At 38.4% G+C, this 19,203-nt stretch overlaps 1 protein-coding gene and 1 long non-coding RNA gene across 6 annotated transcripts; both read right to left on the reverse strand.

Annotated features, from left to right (window-relative positions):
- Positions 1 to 302: 302 nt before the first annotated feature.
- LOC113668392 (uncharacterized) lies at positions 303 to 7,474 on the reverse strand. 4 transcript variants are annotated; one of them, XR_016179949.1, is made up of 6 exons: positions 7,353 to 7,474; positions 5,137 to 5,211; positions 3,686 to 3,744; positions 3,278 to 3,337; positions 841 to 892; positions 303 to 630 (listed from the first exon to the last, which is right to left on the reverse strand). It is a non-coding gene; the product is annotated as an uncharacterized LOC113668392 (long non-coding RNA). The 4 variants fall into 4 exon arrangements; XR_016179950.1 differs by having other exon boundaries at positions 5,133 to 5,211; positions 7,353 to 7,467; XR_016179951.1 differs by having other exon boundaries at positions 7,217 to 7,467.
- Positions 7,475 to 9,670: 2,196 nt separating this feature from the next.
- Positions 9,671 to 15,644, reverse strand: LOC113671151 (uncharacterized). 2 transcript variants are annotated; one of them, XM_089183323.1, is made up of 2 exons: positions 10,679 to 15,642; positions 9,671 to 10,375 (listed from the first exon to the last, which is right to left on the reverse strand). In XM_089183323.1, exons 1-2 carry the CDS (start codon positions 15,541 to 15,543, stop codon positions 10,327 to 10,329), a joined length of 4,914 nt encoding a protein of 1,637 aa, XP_089039449.1. In that variant the 5' UTR covers positions 15,544 to 15,642; the 3' UTR covers positions 9,671 to 10,326. The 2 variants fall into 2 exon arrangements, with proteins under 2 accessions (XP_089039449.1, XP_089039450.1); XM_089183324.1 differs by having other exon boundaries at positions 10,236 to 10,375; positions 10,669 to 15,644.
- Between the last annotated feature and the right edge of the window lie 3,559 nt (positions 15,645 to 19,203).

Consider the following 19,203-nt stretch of genomic DNA (forward strand, 5'->3'; position numbering starts at 1 on the left):
ATGCCAATTGTGAGGATTTTCGGGCGCAAACTACCTCTACGTGGACAACGGTCCAAATCGTAGCGTGCAGTCTTGACTTCTTCTTATAAATGGATGAAATTTCGTTCCCCATACTATTCCTTATAATGTGTTCAAATTCTCATACAATGGTTCCTCTCGTAACTTAATTAACACCGAGTCACGCATCATGTGACGCTTTCATGAATTCATCGTTTTGCTTTTTCTCGAGACTTGCTTCGGACGCCTTTTGTGTGACTAATATGTTATTTCATTTAAATGACAGCCAGTTTTGAGAAGTAATATTGATTAACAAGATAACATTTTATTTAAAAAAAACATGGGTTGTCATAACTGTCACAATTTGTTATTGGATTCTGAAATTGAATGCATTGATGACTTATCATTAAATCAGTGTTGTGCAGCTCTTTAGGTCTTGTATAGGCTCTATCAGGTTGCAAATGTTTGAAGTTATGCAATTAACATATAATGCAGCATTTTGATATGAAGCTCAGTACATAATGGTGTAGAAGAGTATACTAGGAAGGTAATGAAGCAGAATCTGGTTTATTCGTCCTCAGCATCATTTTCATCAGACGTTGTTGACATGTTCTCAAGGTTTGATGTGGCAAACTATGGGAAAAGAAGTCATTAACAGAAGGAGCGCATCAGAAAGAATAAATGACATTTTAAGTGGGCATAAAAACTTCACAAAGGTGTATGATTATTTCTCTAGTGTGTAAATGTAAATTTTTGTGTTTTAACTATCAATGGTAATTGCCTTTCTTGTCTAATTGTAGTTGTGATTGAATTTAATTGTAAACTACATGAGTTCAAACTTACTGTTTTGCACACCTCCAACATATGATTAACAAAGACTGTTTTGTTGTGAGTTCTGTGAAATATAAGAAAGATAATTTGTCTGTAAAATGATGTGATCCACCTTAACCCTTCAACCACTAAGAGTGACTAACATCTAATTTCTCCAAACAACATCACCCTTGAACCAAACATTAAGGTCATGAGAATAAAGGATATGATCACCAACTAAAGAAGCTCTTGATTGTTGAACAAATTCTCCTTGTCAGAACCCTGGGAAATGTCTAGGAAGTAGTATGGAGATTATTCATACTGATGCTAGGGAGGAGAGGGTTAAATACATACTTATAGTTGACAAGATCTACAGAGGAAACCTGCTTTTTAGATTACATTTGTGATGTCAGTGAATTAAATCTTTTAAAAAATGATTAAATGAATACACAATTAAGATGTTACACTATGTTGAATTGGGTTTCTCACTGTACCAAAAGTTCACTTAGGGTTTTAAAGAATTTTTTTAGTTCCCGTTAACTCCCAGGATCCAGTGACCAAGACACAATTTCTCCTTACAAAATCAATGCAATACCAAGTAGACAAGTAATGAGAATAAAGACAAATATTAATTAGAAGATTATTACTTGATCCAATACCAAATTCTCCAAACTAACTGAACATGAAAGGAACTGTATGACAGACAGTTAGGAGGGTTGCCAATGAGATCCTCAGAGTTAAAGGGTTAAGATTGTATTTTCTATTGGAAATAATTGAAAAGTGTTACCATTATTTAGCTTTATTGGTAATCTTCAATTCTAGGAATCAATTTAAAAAAATTCACTTATCATGGCTGGTGATTGGCACAACAGATTACCAATGGAATTGAGTTGGGTGTCAATGTTTGATAAATTTTGAATCATTACTATTAATGATTACTTAATTTTCTCGAATTGATCTAGAATTGAACTGAAAGGTGACTGTGGCATCTAAAATCTTTCCACAGAAACGTTTTCACAAACAGCTGATATAGTCAGTGTTGAGAACATAAATCCTACTTGAAATGAACTGAACTGTCTTGCAACAGTATTATTTGTTTATTGTAAGCAGAATTAAGCAGTAATTTACAAGCTATTTTATAACTATATTCTTACAGTGCCATTGTACATTTCTTCACCTTGTTGCTGCCTGTGTAGCAATTGTTCTGCAAAAAAAAATTGCATTCAAGTCTGAGTACTTAAGTTAAGTTTCTTTTCAATGAAAATTTCAATTGACAGACATCTTGCAGATTTTTTGGATGTTTGGTGTTCTGTGATTGGATTAAAGGAAAAAATTTCGAGTTTTTGTGTGTGTGTGTGTGTGTGTGTGTGTGTGTGTGTGTGTGTGTGTGTGTGTGTGTGTGTGTGTTGTGGGAAGAACTGTTTTCAGGATGTTCATGATGTCACTGCTGAATGAATGGATGTTCTGTGTTATGTGCAAGTAAGGAACTATGAATTAAAATGTATGCTCATTCTGTTAGGATTGATAAGATTTGATCAAATTTCATAGGCTGGGTATGGTACATAAACATGTATCCGTCAATTTGGAGCTTTAACATCCCCCTATCACAGCAACCTCCTCAGGCATTTGAAGTTTTGAAGATTAGTTTGTTCCTGGGGCCAAAGTGTTGTTCAAATTCCCTAATCAAAGTGTTGGATTTAATAGTTAATTTTAGTAAAAGACAAGTGATAGTTAGTGCTATTTTTCTGTTTCGCTGTACCAGTGATTTATAGTTAACATTATAAAATAATTCAAATAGTACACGCTCTGATTGGCCATAAAACCATTTTACATGAGCATATGTAGACACAGTTTTCATACTGAATCTTCTTGTGGAGTTCTCCAAACTATTTATTTAGCAGTGACTCAGCTTCTTTAAGTTTGTTTTGAGTACAGTAATGGAAGAAGAAGATTTTCCTAATTTTTCTTTGGAGTTTAATTTTCCCAGTATTCAAGAAACGGCCAAAAAGTCAATTGAACAACAACAACAAGCACGTCACTTTCCTTTGTTGCAAGAAGAGGCTCTTTCATTAGTTATTTTATAAAAGATAAGCTGGAAACCACTCCGCTTTGCATCGTGGTTTCCTACACTTATCTCGTGTTTTCCCAACCTCCCGCATGTTTACATCAGGCTATGTAAACACAGAAACCATTTTACATTTCTTCATTTTTAATTGTTTGATGCAACAACACAGGTGATTTGGGTTCATGAGAATGACAAGTGAATTTATGAACAAAATAATACAATAATAATTGTTTGTGCTAGCAGTAGTTAGTGGGTTTTAGCAGTTGTGGTTCATATTTTAGGCATAAATGACTTTCCATCTTCACTAAGGTTTTAATAATTATGCTAAACTTTGCAGACCTTTTTTTCTGAGTTGCCCCAGGTTGAAAGGGGGATTTTAAAAGTTTGAATTTATTGGTGCATTACCTCTGTTCCTATCAGCTAGTTGTTTGGTGTTCATTTGTGCTACAGCATTTGCAGCAAATTCTGTAAAAAAGTAATAGTCAGTGATATCAATTCAATATCAAAAAGATGATTAAGGAAATCAAATAAAACATCAATTACAGCACAATTTGTTGATCAAATACAAAATTCTCCAACAAACCAAGATTGTTATTTTCCTGCATATAACTTACAACATATTTTGTAACAAAATGTGAGAAATATGCAGTCAGTAATAATAAAATGAACAACCATATTTGTGGCATATTACATAGAGCATTTAATCATTAGAAAGTTAATTTGCAATGTAATTAGAGAATTTTCCCTCTTCATCTAAGTTGCCCCATGTTGAAAAAAGGATTTTAAAGTTTTGAATTTATTGGTGCAAATTACCTCTGTCTTGCAACTGTTGCATTTCCACTTTATGATCTCACTAATATTTGTTACAAATTCTGCACAAAAGTAATACAAATATGTGGTCACTGATGTTGCAGTTGACAACCATATTCATGTGGCTTAAAACATAGTTCATTCATAAACATAGAAAAAGAGACACTTTTTGGTGAGAAAACAAAAGGTATATATATTTCATGTATTTTTTCAAATGGCATTATTTCAAAATAGGTGTGTATATGTATATGTATATGTATATGTATATGTATATGTATATGTATATGTAAATGTATATGTATATGTATATGTATATGTATATGTATATGTATATGTATATGTATATGTCTAGTTATATCTGAGTGAATTCACCAAAACAGACCCAAAAAAACAACAAACTCAAAGTGAATATCGCAGAAAAAAACTTTCAAAATTGAACATTTTTAACCCCACCCCACCCCTACCCAAAATGATTAAGTGCATGAGAAGTGATGCCATAAAGTATGCGTCTGAAATGAATATACAGACAAAGTATAAAACAAATCCAGCCTCATAACAACTCAAAACAAGATGTCCACTTTTATGTAAAAAACAAATTCCTTGTAACTTGCAAGTCAAAAACCTACTCTACCCACTTTGCACACAAAGCCATTTGCAACCCCCCCTCGGGAAGTTTGGTGGTTGGGTTACATTTGGTTACTAGCCTTAATGTTTAAAGCCCTCTGCACTTTTTTTGGCCAGGCTCATTTAAAGGTGGGCAATGCCAGCTTTCCAGTGATTAAACCTTGCAATGTCAATTGAGCTCTCTTTTCCAAAGGCATGCTTTTGACACCCAACCACCCTCCAGCCATGGAGTGTTAGCTTAGTTAGGAGGGCATTGGGTTCTGTTAGAAACTGCAAAACCAAACATCCCCATACCCCCCTCTTCAGGGGTTGAAGTGTGACAGGTTGCAAGGCTGATTACCAGTTTTGCAATGCAGGCTTTCAACCACAAGGAATAAGACAAGTGTTTTCTAGCCTCAGAGAAAAATGCCAGTCTACCTAAGGGTTTCAAAAATCTATCCTCTCCACCCCCTGAGGTTTCCATACAGAGTCATTTGCATTGTTTGGATTGTTTGGTGGCCAGGCTGCATGCGGGCACTAGCTTAAACATTCAATCCCCTGCATTTTCTTTAACCAGTCTGGCTTGAAGGCAGGCAATGCCCACCTTCAACCAAAACCTAAAAATCAGGTTTTTGCAGCCTCTGCTAAGCCTGCTGCTTTTGATGTTCAACAAGCCTCCAACTACAGGGTGTTCACCTGTTAGCTGGGTGTGAACTCAAATGTCAATCTTGCAACATAATTGGCATGTTTTTGCCAAATTGAATGCCATCAGATATATTTGTATATATGGACAAGTTGTATCTTTAGAACAGGAATGAAATTTGTAATTTGTGATGTATATGTATACCTACATGCAACTTGATTGGCAGTTGAGCTGGCACCCCGGTATCCATTCAAATACATACACTCTGTAATGTGTTGAAATTCTGAAAAAAATACATATAAACAATTAGGTTGTCAGTGAAATTATCAGCAAACAAATTTGTTGCATATCATGTAATTCGTTATTTATACATGTAGGTTGATCAGAAGAGAGGTTATGTTTACACACAATTTATAAACACAAAAAATGGTTTAATAACTAATCAAAATGCAATAATTACATTATGGATTGTTGATTGCAGTGTTTGGAATTTTATTGTGTCTTGTGTCAGGTGGAGGAAAATACAAAAAGGCTACTTAGAACAGGTTTGATTGTAGGTTTGAATGTATTATTTGCAGGTTTCCAAGAAAAAATTAGTTTCAGTATCCCATTTCCTATGAACTATTGGCCTAACTATCCTGTATTCCATTAATTCCTGCAGTTTGTATCCCTATAGTTCCAATTAGATATTCTGCAATCATCTATTTAAAATATTTTCCATTCCATTAAATTTTTCTTCAAGTATCCTGTATCTTTATAATTTTGACCTAAATATTCTCTATCTGATTGAAACTTCATTGATTGACACATATCAATCACAAACCCAGCTCCCTCTATAAAAGCAAAAAGAAAAATCCTTGCTCAAATTACTGGGCAAGAATAGATCGTTGTTGAATATGTTCGTAGCTTTTGGGTTTTTGTGGAATTTTGCATTTCTTTCTCAGCAAAACAAAGTAGCACTTTTTATACTGTTGGTAGAGTATCAGCAGGCTTCCAAGTGGCTACTATCATCTTTTAGATGCAGGAGACAAAGCTGGAAATAGGATATAAAGAGCCAATAATGAATATAGGATGCAAATATCAATCAATTTAATTGATGGCTTGCCATCAAAAGAGGCAGAGAAATGACTGTGTTTTTATTTGATTCATCTAATATTTGATAACTTTGAGGTCAACTATCTCTCCTTGCCAGAAAGCTACCACACTAATTTAATTACCCTTTATAATCCATCATTTTATAAATTTGTGATTATGACTTGAAGCTTCTACCAACTACACCTGTCATGCAATTCTGGCTCTCGGAGATCACTTGGGCCAATAATTAACAATTGCTTCAAACGTCAGCTGTGCGTTCATCGAGATATGAAGCACTTGGGAGCAACTCTGGCTTCTTGAGTGCTGTCCAAACTTCCCAAGTGCTTCATATCTCGATGAACACACAGCTGACGCATGAACCAATTGTTTTATAACATTTTTAACCAGATGGAAAATTTGTTTTCTCGAGGGATTTGTTTGTGACGTCATGAGCGTGCACAATAGGAATTTATAAAATAATTCAAACAGTACGCGCGTTCTGATTGGCCATAAAACCATTTTACATGAGCGTATGTAAACACGGTTTTCATTCCTCTTTCATTAGTTATTTTATAAAAGAAACTTGATAACTCAATAACCTGGAAACCACTCCGCTTCGCGTCGTGGTTTCGTACGCTTATCTCGTGTTCTCCCAACCTCCCAAATGTTTACATCAGGCTATGTAGACACGGAAACCATTTTACATTTCTTCAATGAAGCACGCTCGCGCAATTGAATTTGATTACACAAAATTACTAGCTATGTTATAAACCTCTATATGTTACACCTCGTTATCCATGATGGTTCATTAAGGAAGCTAAGAAATGTGAACAATTTTCGAGATTTTTTTTAAGGAATGGAAATTAATTTCACGTCAAGAGAGATGCGTGTAAGCGAAATGTTGATGGGAAATCGTAGTGTTTCTTTCTTTTGTCGTTTGTTACTTTGGAGATTTACTAAAATCTGCAAATATGGCTTTTGTACGGCACAAAACATTCATTAGGCTATGATTTGTTACCGCTCATTTCAGGAGATTTTAAAGTCACATGCGGAGTGTTGGTTGACATACAAGTTCCCTGTGCAACAACTTCGGCTTTTACGGCCGCGAACATCTGCCCTCTTGCTTGAGAGAAAATACCAATAGCTCTTTTACATTCAAAAACTGTGCTACTATTCCAGAGATAAAGTAAAATAGTGTTGTCGTTGACACTTACCGCCATTGAACACTTCAATGCAGAACTCCGTTAAAACTAACATGTGCATCGTGACCCGAATACTTTTCGCTGTTCATGCTGTCTGCTAGACAAAAATTTCAGAATCTTCTGTAGGTCTTTATATGTATCTGCTTACCTCGATCGTAAAATATCTTCCTTTTTTTTAAGCATCCTATATCTACATGTAAATCTGCATCTCTCTCGATCGAGTGTTGCCAACGTTGACTTACCGACTTTGAATTGCGTGACTCGAAGAATGAGCCAGAAATATTTTGACCAGTAGGCTTCCTGCAAATTTCCCGTGATGAAAAAACCCAAGGACATATCCAGTTGTTTTCATGGGTAAAGACAATAAATTTGAGAGGAAAGTGAGATGCAAAAGTCTGTATTTTTTTTATAGCCTGTGGCAGCTGCCAGCTGTACCCTCCCTTGCAGTCTTCGTGTAAATTTTTCAAGGTCCCTTCTGATTGTTCGGTCAGTTTCTGAAACTAGATCATCTGCATCAACCTCTTCGTCCTTATTCATACTTACAGAGGAAAACCTCTTCAATAAACCAGCTTTTGTCAAGGCAGATATTCGGCTGAAGTATCAAGCGACCTGCTGCTCTATCAACCAGTCTGTCCTATATAACATTTCTGGCTGGTGTCGTCTCTTAAACTCCATATTTGAGAAGCCACACTTCTTACTAGTTTCCTCCCCTGTCCGGCACACGTTTAGAAGAGACTTCTTTGCTTTCTGAGAAAAAGGCATAAGCTTTTTGTGTTTTTTAAAGGGCCCATCCAAAGTGGTCCACCTGGCTAGTAAGTCAATTCGAGTTTTAGGTTGAATTGAGGGATTTTTAGACACTCGCTCACTTATGTAGCATCACTATGAGGACGCAATACAACTGATACACGTACACTGCATAGGATTAATACTATCTGCTGAGCTGTTGCGAGAGAGGGGAATATATTACTAGAAATGTAAACTCTTTGACAGTTACATGACGTTTCAGAGTTGTCTGTCTCCTACTGTCACTAAACATTGACCCCCTCTCAAATTTTGTTGCATCGCAGTGAGAGCTTCATACATTTTACCCATTTTGAAGCGATTTCCCCGGCGAAAACGAGAGAAACCAGGAGTTGGTCTATCCTCCCCCGGAAAGAACCAAAACCGGAAACCAGTTTGTCTGTTTGAGTTTCGGGGTAGACCCTTTAAACTGGCAAAGTTTCATTGAAACAAGTGAGATGGCATGTAGCACGACTGCCTGGTGCTCTCGTGGACACAATCTCAAATTTTTGCCTCCGGATATTTCATTTCTAGTGTTCTAATCTTTTCACTCACCTCAGGTAATCAGCTCATATATCGAATCACCTTATATGGAAAATATTCACCTAACTGTTGCTAAGCACTGTTGCTAAGTTCCTTTTTACTTACGCCTCTGTGCATTGGAAGTAAAGTAAAATGCCCAAGAAATTGCACTTGACAGTAACATTTCATGGTCTAGAGAAAGCGCAACACTACCAGAACAGAAGGAGAAGCCAGCTACCTACAAAATTTTAGAATGACTTCAAAATTTTGCGCAGGAACTTCTTATTAAAAGCTTTTAAAATAACTGTCAGAACTGTTGCGGGCTAATTGGTCGAGAGCAAAAAGAAAAAAAAATTTATCCAGCAAACTGATTACTACTATATTCGCTCTTTGAAGCAGAACAGAGTGGGGGAGGGAGGGAGGGAGGTTGGGGCAAGTAGGTTGGGGTAGGAATGATCGATGTTCTTGATTCATAAGAAACATAACTCACAGAAAGGTTTCCGAACAAAACCGGCCAGAATCCATCTCTTTAATTTCCTTTTTTAAGCAGAGCGAAGTGGAGGAGGGAAGGGGTTTGGGACGAGTAGGTTGGGGTAGGAATAAGAATTCCTCACGCACTGATACTCATAGTTCAGGTATATTAACGTTCGGAATAATTAGTGTGATGTTAAACGCCCTTAGAAATAGCTAAAGAAGGAGACGAGAAGGACACCATATCAAGAAAACGTGACATGATCGAGCCTTTTTTCGTGCATGCAATTACTTTTTCATGCCTCAAGAATGAAATTAATGTCATTTGCATCAAATGTAGGGATGAAAAACTCGTTTGGCTCCTATAATACGATAATTTGACAATATATCTAGTGATACATGTATTAGGATTACTATTTGACACTGGAATGCTGATCACCAGAACTTCATCGCCAGAATTTATTTGATTGTAGGACGAGAATCAAGTCACATGGTTGGAGGAGAAACGATCAGAAAAATGCACGCCTGAACAATGAACAACAGTGCTTTCTGTTTTACTCTGTAACCTGGTTAAAACAGACGCTCACGATATTTTCTAAGATTTCTCTCAAGCTTTCTTTTATATTAGCGTCTTTGGAATTACTACATAATCACTTAGGAAAGTTTCCCAAAAAAGAGGAGTGTATAAAAGTGTGGTAAAAACAAGAATATTTTTATTCTCAAACCAACTTTCTGACAATAACCTGACTTGAAAACGATTAAATTACCATCAAAAAATTAAAACGTATCAAACATTACGATGCTTAAGTGACTTATTGAACCAGTTTCAAAATATTGCTGCCGTAACTTTTCCACTTTTTAGTAATACCATTCTTTTTCCATGGTCCTATTTAGAAATCCATGTATTTTTCAGTCTTTTAAGCACTAAAATGTGGTACTGGAAATGACCATAAGGAAAGGTTTTCTTTTAGGACTTTTTGTCAAAAATTTAGGATTCTGTGAACGAAACCTATAACAAAAAAATCAAAGGCTTTGAGAGAAAACCCCTTAAGACAACTGGCTCATTTTTGATGCTTAAACTACTGTTTCAACTTTCCTGATTTCACTTTACTCAAGAGCCCTTCGTCAATAATGTTTCGTGCTACTTATATCGGCCGGAGAAGATCATTTTTGCGCAGAATAAAATCTCTCTCGAATACGTAACCAATACCTCCTTCTGAGAAGATCGGAAAAGAAAACGCAAAAAAGATTATAATTAATATGCCTAATTGAAGATTGCCCATTCTTTAATTACACAATAAAACAACTGATAGAGAATTTTTTTTAACTCGTTCTATTTGTTCATCCATTTAAAAGTCTCTAAGGTCTGTTTCCTTCGAGATATTCTCATCCTCTTTCCTACAACAAACGTAAAGAAGAAAAACAATTATAAATAAACAGATATACCAGGCGCAATATGTAGGCAAATGTGTACTTGTATCTGATCGGCAGAAAGGCGCTTTCTAGATTATATATTTTACATCTAATTGGGAGAATCAATTGTTACTATTTGAAAGAAACCAAAAAAAATGGTATAAAAGTAGCTTTGGCATTCATGGTGATAAAGGATTCCCGCCGACAGTCAGCGACCAGTAAGTCAAAGCCACCTTCACATGTAATTTAGCTTTCATTTATGAACTACCTGTTCTCACCGAGTCTTACCTCTGCTTGTCAAACTCGAGCCTCACATCATCTCCAATCAGCGTAAACGAAGCCCACTCAGATATTTTTCTCGAGCCTTTTTTTCTCATCCACTTCATGGCTTGATGAAGGGATTCACTGGCACTTTCTCCTTCAACAAGGTGTTTGTAGAACCGATTCATCAGCTGCTCCGTTGCTAAGTCTGGAATGGCCCACAGCGCAGCTAACACCGAGCGAGCACCAGATCCTAAGAACGCACGGGCAATTCCTATCACTCCCTCGGCTGTTATCTCACCTCTTCCACTGTGACAGCAGCTAAGTACCACCAGTTTAGCTCTAACTTTCACTCGTGAGACATCAGCCATCGTCAACATGTAAGCTTCCTGTGGTGGGATAGCATTTTGACTGTTGGGAATAGGAATGGGGGAGAGGGCAATTTCTCCTCTTTGGGCGTTGCCATGGGCAGCAAAATGTATCAGGCTCACTGAACCTATCCGCTCAAGCACCGCCTGCTTCGTTGCTTTCTCTTCTACCAGAGGCGGAACACGCATCAGTCGTCCAACCATCTCCGCTTCCGCTCTTGCACATGGCAATGACGGCAGCCCATCAACCTTGGGATTGCCTATTATCAAGGCACCAGTGTTGCTGTGATAGTCCTCTGGACTATCTTGAATGATCTTGAGTGTTGTCAAGGAAGGAATGACACGGATCTTATGAGTCTCCGAGAGGAATTCGGCTCCCTCCTTTTCACTCAGTGCAGCGAATGGAACTTTGTACAAACTGCGGTCAGGAACGATGATGACTTCAGGCTCCTCCAGCAAATCATAAACGGGAGCGATAAACATTTTGTAACACAAAGGTAAACTTGAAATAACTTCCTTGTTCTCGTCCTCCTCGACGAGTCGCAATCTTGCTGAGCTCTTTTGGGAGGGGTAGTGAGGTTGCACGTTAATCGTATTTAAAGACCGATCTTCACAATCTTTAGTAGGCAAAATACCAAGACCCCGGAAATTATCATCCAAAAATTGATTCAAAGACAAATCTTTGGGCAACCCAGCCTGAACTAGATTCTCTTCTACTGATATTCTTCTATGGTGAAGGACTCCACTTGTTTTCAAGATCCACAAATGCAGAAGATTCTGAACATAAGAAATGTACAGACAAGTACAGTTATTTTTCGTTCTTAAAATGTTCTCAATGCCAAACCAAGATTGTGGATTAGCAAAGATGTGCGTTTCAACCGAGTACTTCTCTGCCATTAAGTCTGATAGGCCTCTAGCTCGACCCAACTCCTCGACATAGAGAGCATCCCGAGCATTTCCGGTGTCACAGAGCAAAGTACAAAGCAGCTTGTAGGGAAATATTCCTGAGTGCTCCAGCAATGATGTTTTGAACTCATCATTAGCGCCCAAAAAATATCTCAGCTCCTCATACTTTTCAATGCACAGATGAAGACACGACAGAGAATCTTTGATTTTATTTTGCAATAAATACAAAATGGCGTACTGTTCAAGGACTTCGAACTCTCTTCTTCCAGCTCCAATATCTCTGGATATGAATAAAGCTTTCTCCAAGCATACTTCCGAAGCTTCATAATCACCAACAGTTCTAGACACTACTCCAAGGTTTGTAAGATGTGCTGCTTTCCCTTTCTTATCACCAATTTCAGTTGTGATGACAACCCCTTTTTGAAGATACTGTTTTGCCTTATTGTATTGGCCAAGCGACTGAAACACAGTACCTAGGTTTCCATAAGATGATGCTTCCCCTTTTCTGTCGCCAATTTCAGTTCTGATGACAAGCGCTTTTTGGTGATACTCTTTAGCCTTGTCGTATTGGCCAAGCGACAGAAACACAGTTCCTAGGTTTCCATAAGATGATGCTTCCCCTTTTCTGTCGCCAATTTCAGTTTTGATGACAAGCGCTTTTTGGAGATACTCTTTAGCCTTGTCGTATTGGCCAAGCAACAGAAACACAGTTCCTAGGTTTCCATAACCTGATGCTTCCCCTTGTCTGTCGCCAATTTCAGTTTTGATGACAAGCGCTTTCTGGTGATACTCTTTAGCCTTGTCGTATTGGCCAAGCGACTTAAACACAGTACCTAGGTTTCCGTAGTCACTTGCCTCCCCTTCTCTGTCACCAATTTCAGTTGCGATGACAAGCGCTTTTTGGTGATACTCTTTAGCCTTGTCATATTGCCCAAGCGACTCAAACACAGCACCTAGGTTTCCATAACATGATGCTTCCCCTCTTCTGTCGCCAATTTCAGTTTTGATGACAAGCGCTTTTTGGAGATACTCTTTAGCCTTGTCGTATTGGCCAAGCGACTTAAACACAGTTCCTAGGTTTCGATAAGATGATGCTTCCCCTTCTCTGTCGCCAATTTCAGTTGTGATGACAAGCGCTTTTTGGTGATACTCTTTAGCCTTGTCGTATTGGCCAAGCGACTCAAACACAGTACCTAGGTTTCCGTAGTCAGTTGCCTCCCCTTCTCTGTCGCCAATTTCAGTTCTGATGACAAGCGCTTTTTGGTGATACTCTTTAGCCTTGTCATATTGGCCAAGCAAAGAAAACACAGTACCTAGGTTTCCATAACATGATGCTTCCCCTTTTCTGTCGCCAATTTCAGTTTTGATGACAAGCGCTTTTTGGTGATACTCTTTAGCCTTGTCGTATTGGCCAAGCGACTCAAACACAGTACCTAGGTTTCCGTAGTCAGTTGCCTCCCCTTGTCTGTTGCCAATTTCAGTTTTGATGACAAGCGCTTTTTGGTGATACTCTTTAGCCTTGTCGTATTGGCCAAGCGACTTAAACACAGTACCTAGGTTTCCGTAGTCAGTTGCCTCCCCTTCTCTGTCGCCAATTTCAGTTCTGATGACAAGCGCTTTTTGGTGATACTCTTTAGCCTTGTCATATTGGCCAAGCAAAGAAAACACAGTACCTAGGTTTCCATAACATGATGCTTCCCCTTTTCTGTCGCCAATTTCAGTTTTGATGACAAGCGCTTTTTGGTGATACTCTTTAGCCTTGTCGTATTGGCCAAGCGACTCAAACACAGTACCTAGGTTTCCGTAGTCAGTTGCCTCCCCTTGTCTGTTGCCAATTTCAGTTTTGATGACAAGCGCTTTTTGGTGATACTCTTTAGCCTTGTCGTATTGGCCAAGCGACTTAAACACAGTACCTAGGTTTCCGTAGTCAGTTGCCTCCCCTTCTCTGTCGCCAATTTCAGTTCTGATGACAAGCGCTTTTTGGTGATACTCTTTAGCCTTGTCGTATTGGCCAAGCGAATGAAACACAGTACCTAGGTTTCCATAACATGATGCTTCCCCTCTTCTGTCGCCAATTTCAGTTTTGATGACAAGCGCTTTTTGGAGATACTCTTTAGCCTTGTCGTATTGGCCAAGCGACAGAAACACAGTTCCTAGGTTTCCATAAGATGATGCTTCCCCTTCTCTGTCGCCAATTTCAGTTTCGATGACAAGCGCTTTTTGGAGATACTCTTTAGCCTTGTCGTATTGGCCAAGCGACAGAAACACAGTTCCTAGGTTTCCATAACATGATGCTTCCCCTTCTCTGTTGCCAGTTTCAGTTCTGATGACAAGCGCTTTTTGGTGATACTCTTTAGTCTTGTCGTATTGGCTAAGCGAATAAAACACATTACCTAGGTTTTCATAACATGATGCTTCCCCTTGTCTGTTGCCAATTTCAGTTTTGATGACAAGCGCTTTTTGGAGATACTCTTTAGCCTTGTCGTATTGGCCAAGCGACTTAAACACAGTACCTAGGTTTCTGTAGCCAGTTGCCTCCCCTTCTCTGTCGCCAATTTCAGTTGTGATGACAAGCGCTTTATGGTGATACTCTTTAGCCTTGTCGTATTGGCCAAGCGAATGAAACACAGTACCTAGGTTTCCATAACATGATGCTTCCCCTCTTCTGTCGCCAATTTCAGTTTTGATGACAAGCGCTTTTTGGAGATACTCTTTAGCCTTGTCGTATTGGCCAAGCGACAGAAACACAGTTCCTAGGTTTCCATAAGATGATGCTTCCCCTTCTCTGTCGCCAATTTCAGTTTCGATGACAAGCGCTTTTTGGAGATACTCTTTAGCCTTGTCGTATTGGCCAAGCGAATAAAACACAGTGCCTAGGTTTCCATAAGATGATGCTTCCCCTTTTCTGTCGCCAATTTCAGTTGTGATGACAAGCGCTTTTTGGTGATACTCTTTAGTCTTGTCGTATTGGCTAAGCGAATAAAACACATTACCTAGGTTGTCATAACATAATGCTTCCCCTTGTCTGTCGCCAATTTCAGTTGTTATGACAAGCGCTTTTTGGAGATACTCTTTAGCCTTGTCGTATTGGCCAAGCGACTTAAACACAGTACCTAGGTTTCTGTAGCCAGTTGCCTCCCCTTCTCTGTCGCCAATTTCAGTTGTGATGACAAGCGCTTTTTGGAGATACTCTTTAGCCTTGTCGTATTGGCCAAGCGACTGAAGCAAGACTCCAAGGTCTCCGTAACAGGATGCTTCTCCGCTTCTGTCACCAATTTCTGTTGTTATGGCAAGGGCTCTCCCAACATATTCCTTCGCTTTTAGGTTTTCACCAAGTTTATAAAGCATATATCCAGACTCCCTGTATAAGTCAAACAGTTTCCTCCCGTATCTTTCCGTACTTATGTCGTCAGACATATGACGATAAGCGCTGAAAAGAACGGTATAGATGTCGCTGTAAAATTGTAGCAGTACTGAATCAAATTGGTCTTTGCTGTTTTGATCGCGGCTATTTAGCAAAATCAAGCATTCGCTGCATATCTCGATGGCTTTCTGAATGCGATCTGAGTTGAGCAAGAACAGGGCAACAAATAAGGCGATGTTCATGAAAGGTGTCATGGCTTCTGCTCTTAGGTTTCCATTGCAATCCTCTCCTGTAATCAGAGAAACATTATTTTAGTAACACATTACTAAATGAGTCGATAATCTGGATTAATAACGAGTCACTACAAGCAGGAACACACATGTTAAGTTACAAAAACGGGCTGGGTCAATTACACCCGGAAACTATTTGTAACAAGCTGAAAGTGTTAGAATTCACAATACCCCCTTAAAACAGAAAAATAAGTGAAGATAAATAAGTTTTTCACCTTTCATTTTACTCCAGTTGTGATTTTTGCAGAACATTACATGACTTTAAAGTTTCAGGACAAAGATAAACAAAACTGACAGCATTTATCTTAACTTTTGCAATGGGAACTTTTCTTATGCATAGTTTTTATAAACAACATTAATCAACGGGGTAAATTTTCAAAGAAACTTTGGTGGGGTATTACAAAACTATTTGGCTTTACCAACTTAGTTGACGATGTAAATTGGCCATCATAATGAGTTTCTGAAGCTGACGTTTCGAGCGTTAGCCCTTGTTTAGAGCATTTGATAATCCTGAGGAATCAATGATGTTGTGTTGCCAGTATTCCGCAAAGAAACCAGTAAAGAGTGGTCTGCCGTATAAATGTAATGCTTCGTTTTCTATCTGCATTTTTACCGGCCGTCAGAACGTATTTACAATAAAGCCTCTTGGGATCAAGCTACATGCATTCAAGATTTAAGCGTTTCAAGTTTTTGGGCTAACAAGAGAGATAACCTTTTACAACAACTCTCTGGAAGATTTCTTGACATTCCACAATATGACATGGAATATTTGAGAATATTGTGAGGCCTCAGTGGTTTGACGAACTCCGGCTTTGTAGCAAATTCATTTCATTCGGTGGCGATTTTTGCACAACATAACATGACTTAATAGTCACAGGACATGACACGACTCAAAAAACAAAAAAAAAAGATTATGGACAAGATTATAGGAAATCAGTCAAGTAACGTTCTGTTCTCCACAGAAAATACATTACCTTTCTTCGTGAACTTTCAGCGTCATACACGGACTTATCTTCTTACGCAAGACTTTGACGCTTTAACAAGAAGAGGTTAAGTTAATTATTAATGTAAATTACGACCACTGGAAAACCACGAAATCTTATCCTATGACATCAGCAGCGGAGTAAGTAGATTTGCTTTTTAAAAAAAATTACTAGTATAATCGTCAAAACCATCATTTTCTGCAGTTTTTATCCAAAAAGTTTGTTATCAGACAGGTCAGTGAGTCGATCAAACTATCAAACAGTTAAACAATTTACGCCTCCTTTGTCAGTCTTTTAATGCAAATGTTTTACTTTTCTTTTCTTTCATAACCTGGATGTTCTTCTTTTATCGGAAATTGTCATTTTTCTGATTGATTGGTAATAAGACTTTGTGTCGTCCAGTTTAGTCTGTAATCATACTCACGATAAACAAATCGGACTCCCGCTGCGCAGTCGTCCGACTTTGACATCAATGGTATGATTACAGACTCTTCTCGGTTCTATTACCGGTACGTATACGTGACCCTCCACGGGGTGTCAGGGAATTAGGTGAACGCACGTACACGGCACGTTATAACACGCTCGCACGCTAACGGCATGACACACTTATCGCGCAGATATGCGCATAAAAACAATTGATTTTGAAAAGCAAGTTGTAGCCATTGTTCATATCTGGCTAACGCAGTAGAGCTTTCCTTCTATGACACGCTCTTTTTTTTTCTGCCTTTTTTTTTTAACACGCTAAGTTCCTTTGTGTCTTATCACACTAGCTTATCTTGTAAAACCCGGCTTACTTTGTTACTTGTGTTTGTCAGCTTCTTAATAAATTATTGTGAGAATGGTGTTTGTAAAGTATATTACTCACCGAATATAAGCGAATATGAAGAAGATCTTCTGTCCTATCCAAAAGTTGTAATAAAAAAGGAAACATTCACGGCAAATCACGGCTCTTTCCCTCAAGATTTTCACAAGGAATTCAGTGAGCACGAAGTGTTTCACAAGGTTCAGAGGAGCTCAGTTTGGACACATGAATTACTTTGATAAAACTCAAGTCTAATCTTTTAAAATATAAATCTTTATCGCTTCACGAAGTTAATAAGCCCAGTACTGAATCTTTTTGAATACTTTAGCAACATATTCCCGGCTCCATGTTCCCTACGCGGTCGTTATTCGTCACTCTATGCAAACCGGCATTTTTAAAATAAATAACTGACCGCAAGTTAGCCGGCGCAAAACGAAGCTTTCCGAGCGAAGCCGCGTATTATTTACTGTACACTGATCTTGGCATCTTACGAGCTAAGAGGTGTGTTATAAAATTGGCACGGTCACCGTGTTATATCGTGCAAAGTTGCGAGCAAGATCTTAACACGTTTCATTGTTTCTACCGTGCGAAGCAAGACAATGGCTGCGAAGTTAATGAGACAAGTAACTTACACGCAGCTAACGTGTTAAAGGCACGTTCTTTTGTTTTAGCGTGCCAGTGTACCGCGAGCGTGCGTTCACCTTCTTCCCTGAAATCCCGTGATGGGTCACATACATGTATGATCATAGTGAATTCAAGTAAGTTACTTAGTTGTTATAGCTGATGAAAAACCTGGTAAGATAAACCAGTCGCGGTCAGATAAAGTTTAAGAAATACTGTAATTGGTCCTGTTGGGGGCCAAAAAGATAGCCCAAATTGTTCAGCAAATTTCACACGTACCATAGAGGGTCTTTTTGTTCAAGGCAACGTTCCTAACTTGGAAGATGAAAGTGTGTGCGTTAGTCTAATGATTAAAGGTGGAAGATTTAATGAGCGATCAGATGATAATGTTATAGACCAAGGTCCTTTAAAAGAATCCGCTGATAACTTGACTTATGAGAAAGACTTCAAAACTGAAAAAAAACATTGGACAGCAAAACTGAATGCGAAATTCGCAATGAAGAATGACACCAGCAGTTAGAAAGGCTATGGAAAACAGACTTTGAAAACACAGAAGTAGAGACCAAAGTTTGCGCACCAGTCGAAGATAAGAGAGCCTTTTAGATCATGGAAGGGATTCTGCAGCAAGTCCATGGACACTTTCAAGTTACTTTGCCCTGGCAACACGACCCACCATACAAACTCAACAACAAGATGATGGCAGAGCGAAGAGCTCTGTTTTTGAAGAGGTGTCTTATGAAGGAGCTTTCATGCGCAGCTTTCATCGGAGTAGTTGTGTGGCGAAAATTTCAAGCCCGCGGGGAAAGTCAAGTAGCACAACACCTTATGGATTCTTGTGGGATAGGCTTTTAAGAAATTTCATTTCAAAAGCCATAATGCCATGACATTTTTTCCATTTGTTTTTTAGAAGGATGTTTAAGAAACTTTCCTATTCACAGAGATGTGAGCATTACCGCTGCGCAAATAAAACGTAAAGACTACGGATTGAGATCCTGACAAGAAGTAAAAGCGTAAAACTTGCACGTTTATTATCATCGTTACACAGGGTGATCTTTGCTTACACCAGCGTTCCTTGATAGATAAAGTAACAAATACCTTCAAACGAACTGACCTGAGTGTAACTGATGATGACTTTGAAACCATTTGAGTCAATTTTATCTCAGTTATCGAGAGAAAATAGGAATATCATCCTTACGGCAGACTTTAATGTTAACCTAT

This window comes from Pocillopora damicornis, chromosome 9, assembly GCF_964200805.1.
Source record: "Pocillopora damicornis chromosome 9, jaPocDami1.2, whole genome shotgun sequence".
Lineage (NCBI taxonomy): Eukaryota > Metazoa > Cnidaria > Anthozoa > Scleractinia > Pocilloporidae > Pocillopora > Pocillopora damicornis.

Excerpts from the sequence above, each read along its gene's own strand:
- LOC113671151 (XM_089183323.1), bottom strand. The coding sequence starts at position 15,543 with ATGACACCTTTCATGAACATCGCCTTATTTGTTGCCCTGTTCTTGCTC. Across the intron at positions 10,376-10,678 it reads CTCGAGTTTGACAAGCAGAG|GAAAGAGGATGAGAATATCT; the intron begins GTAAGACTCGGT and ends CGTTTGTTGTAG.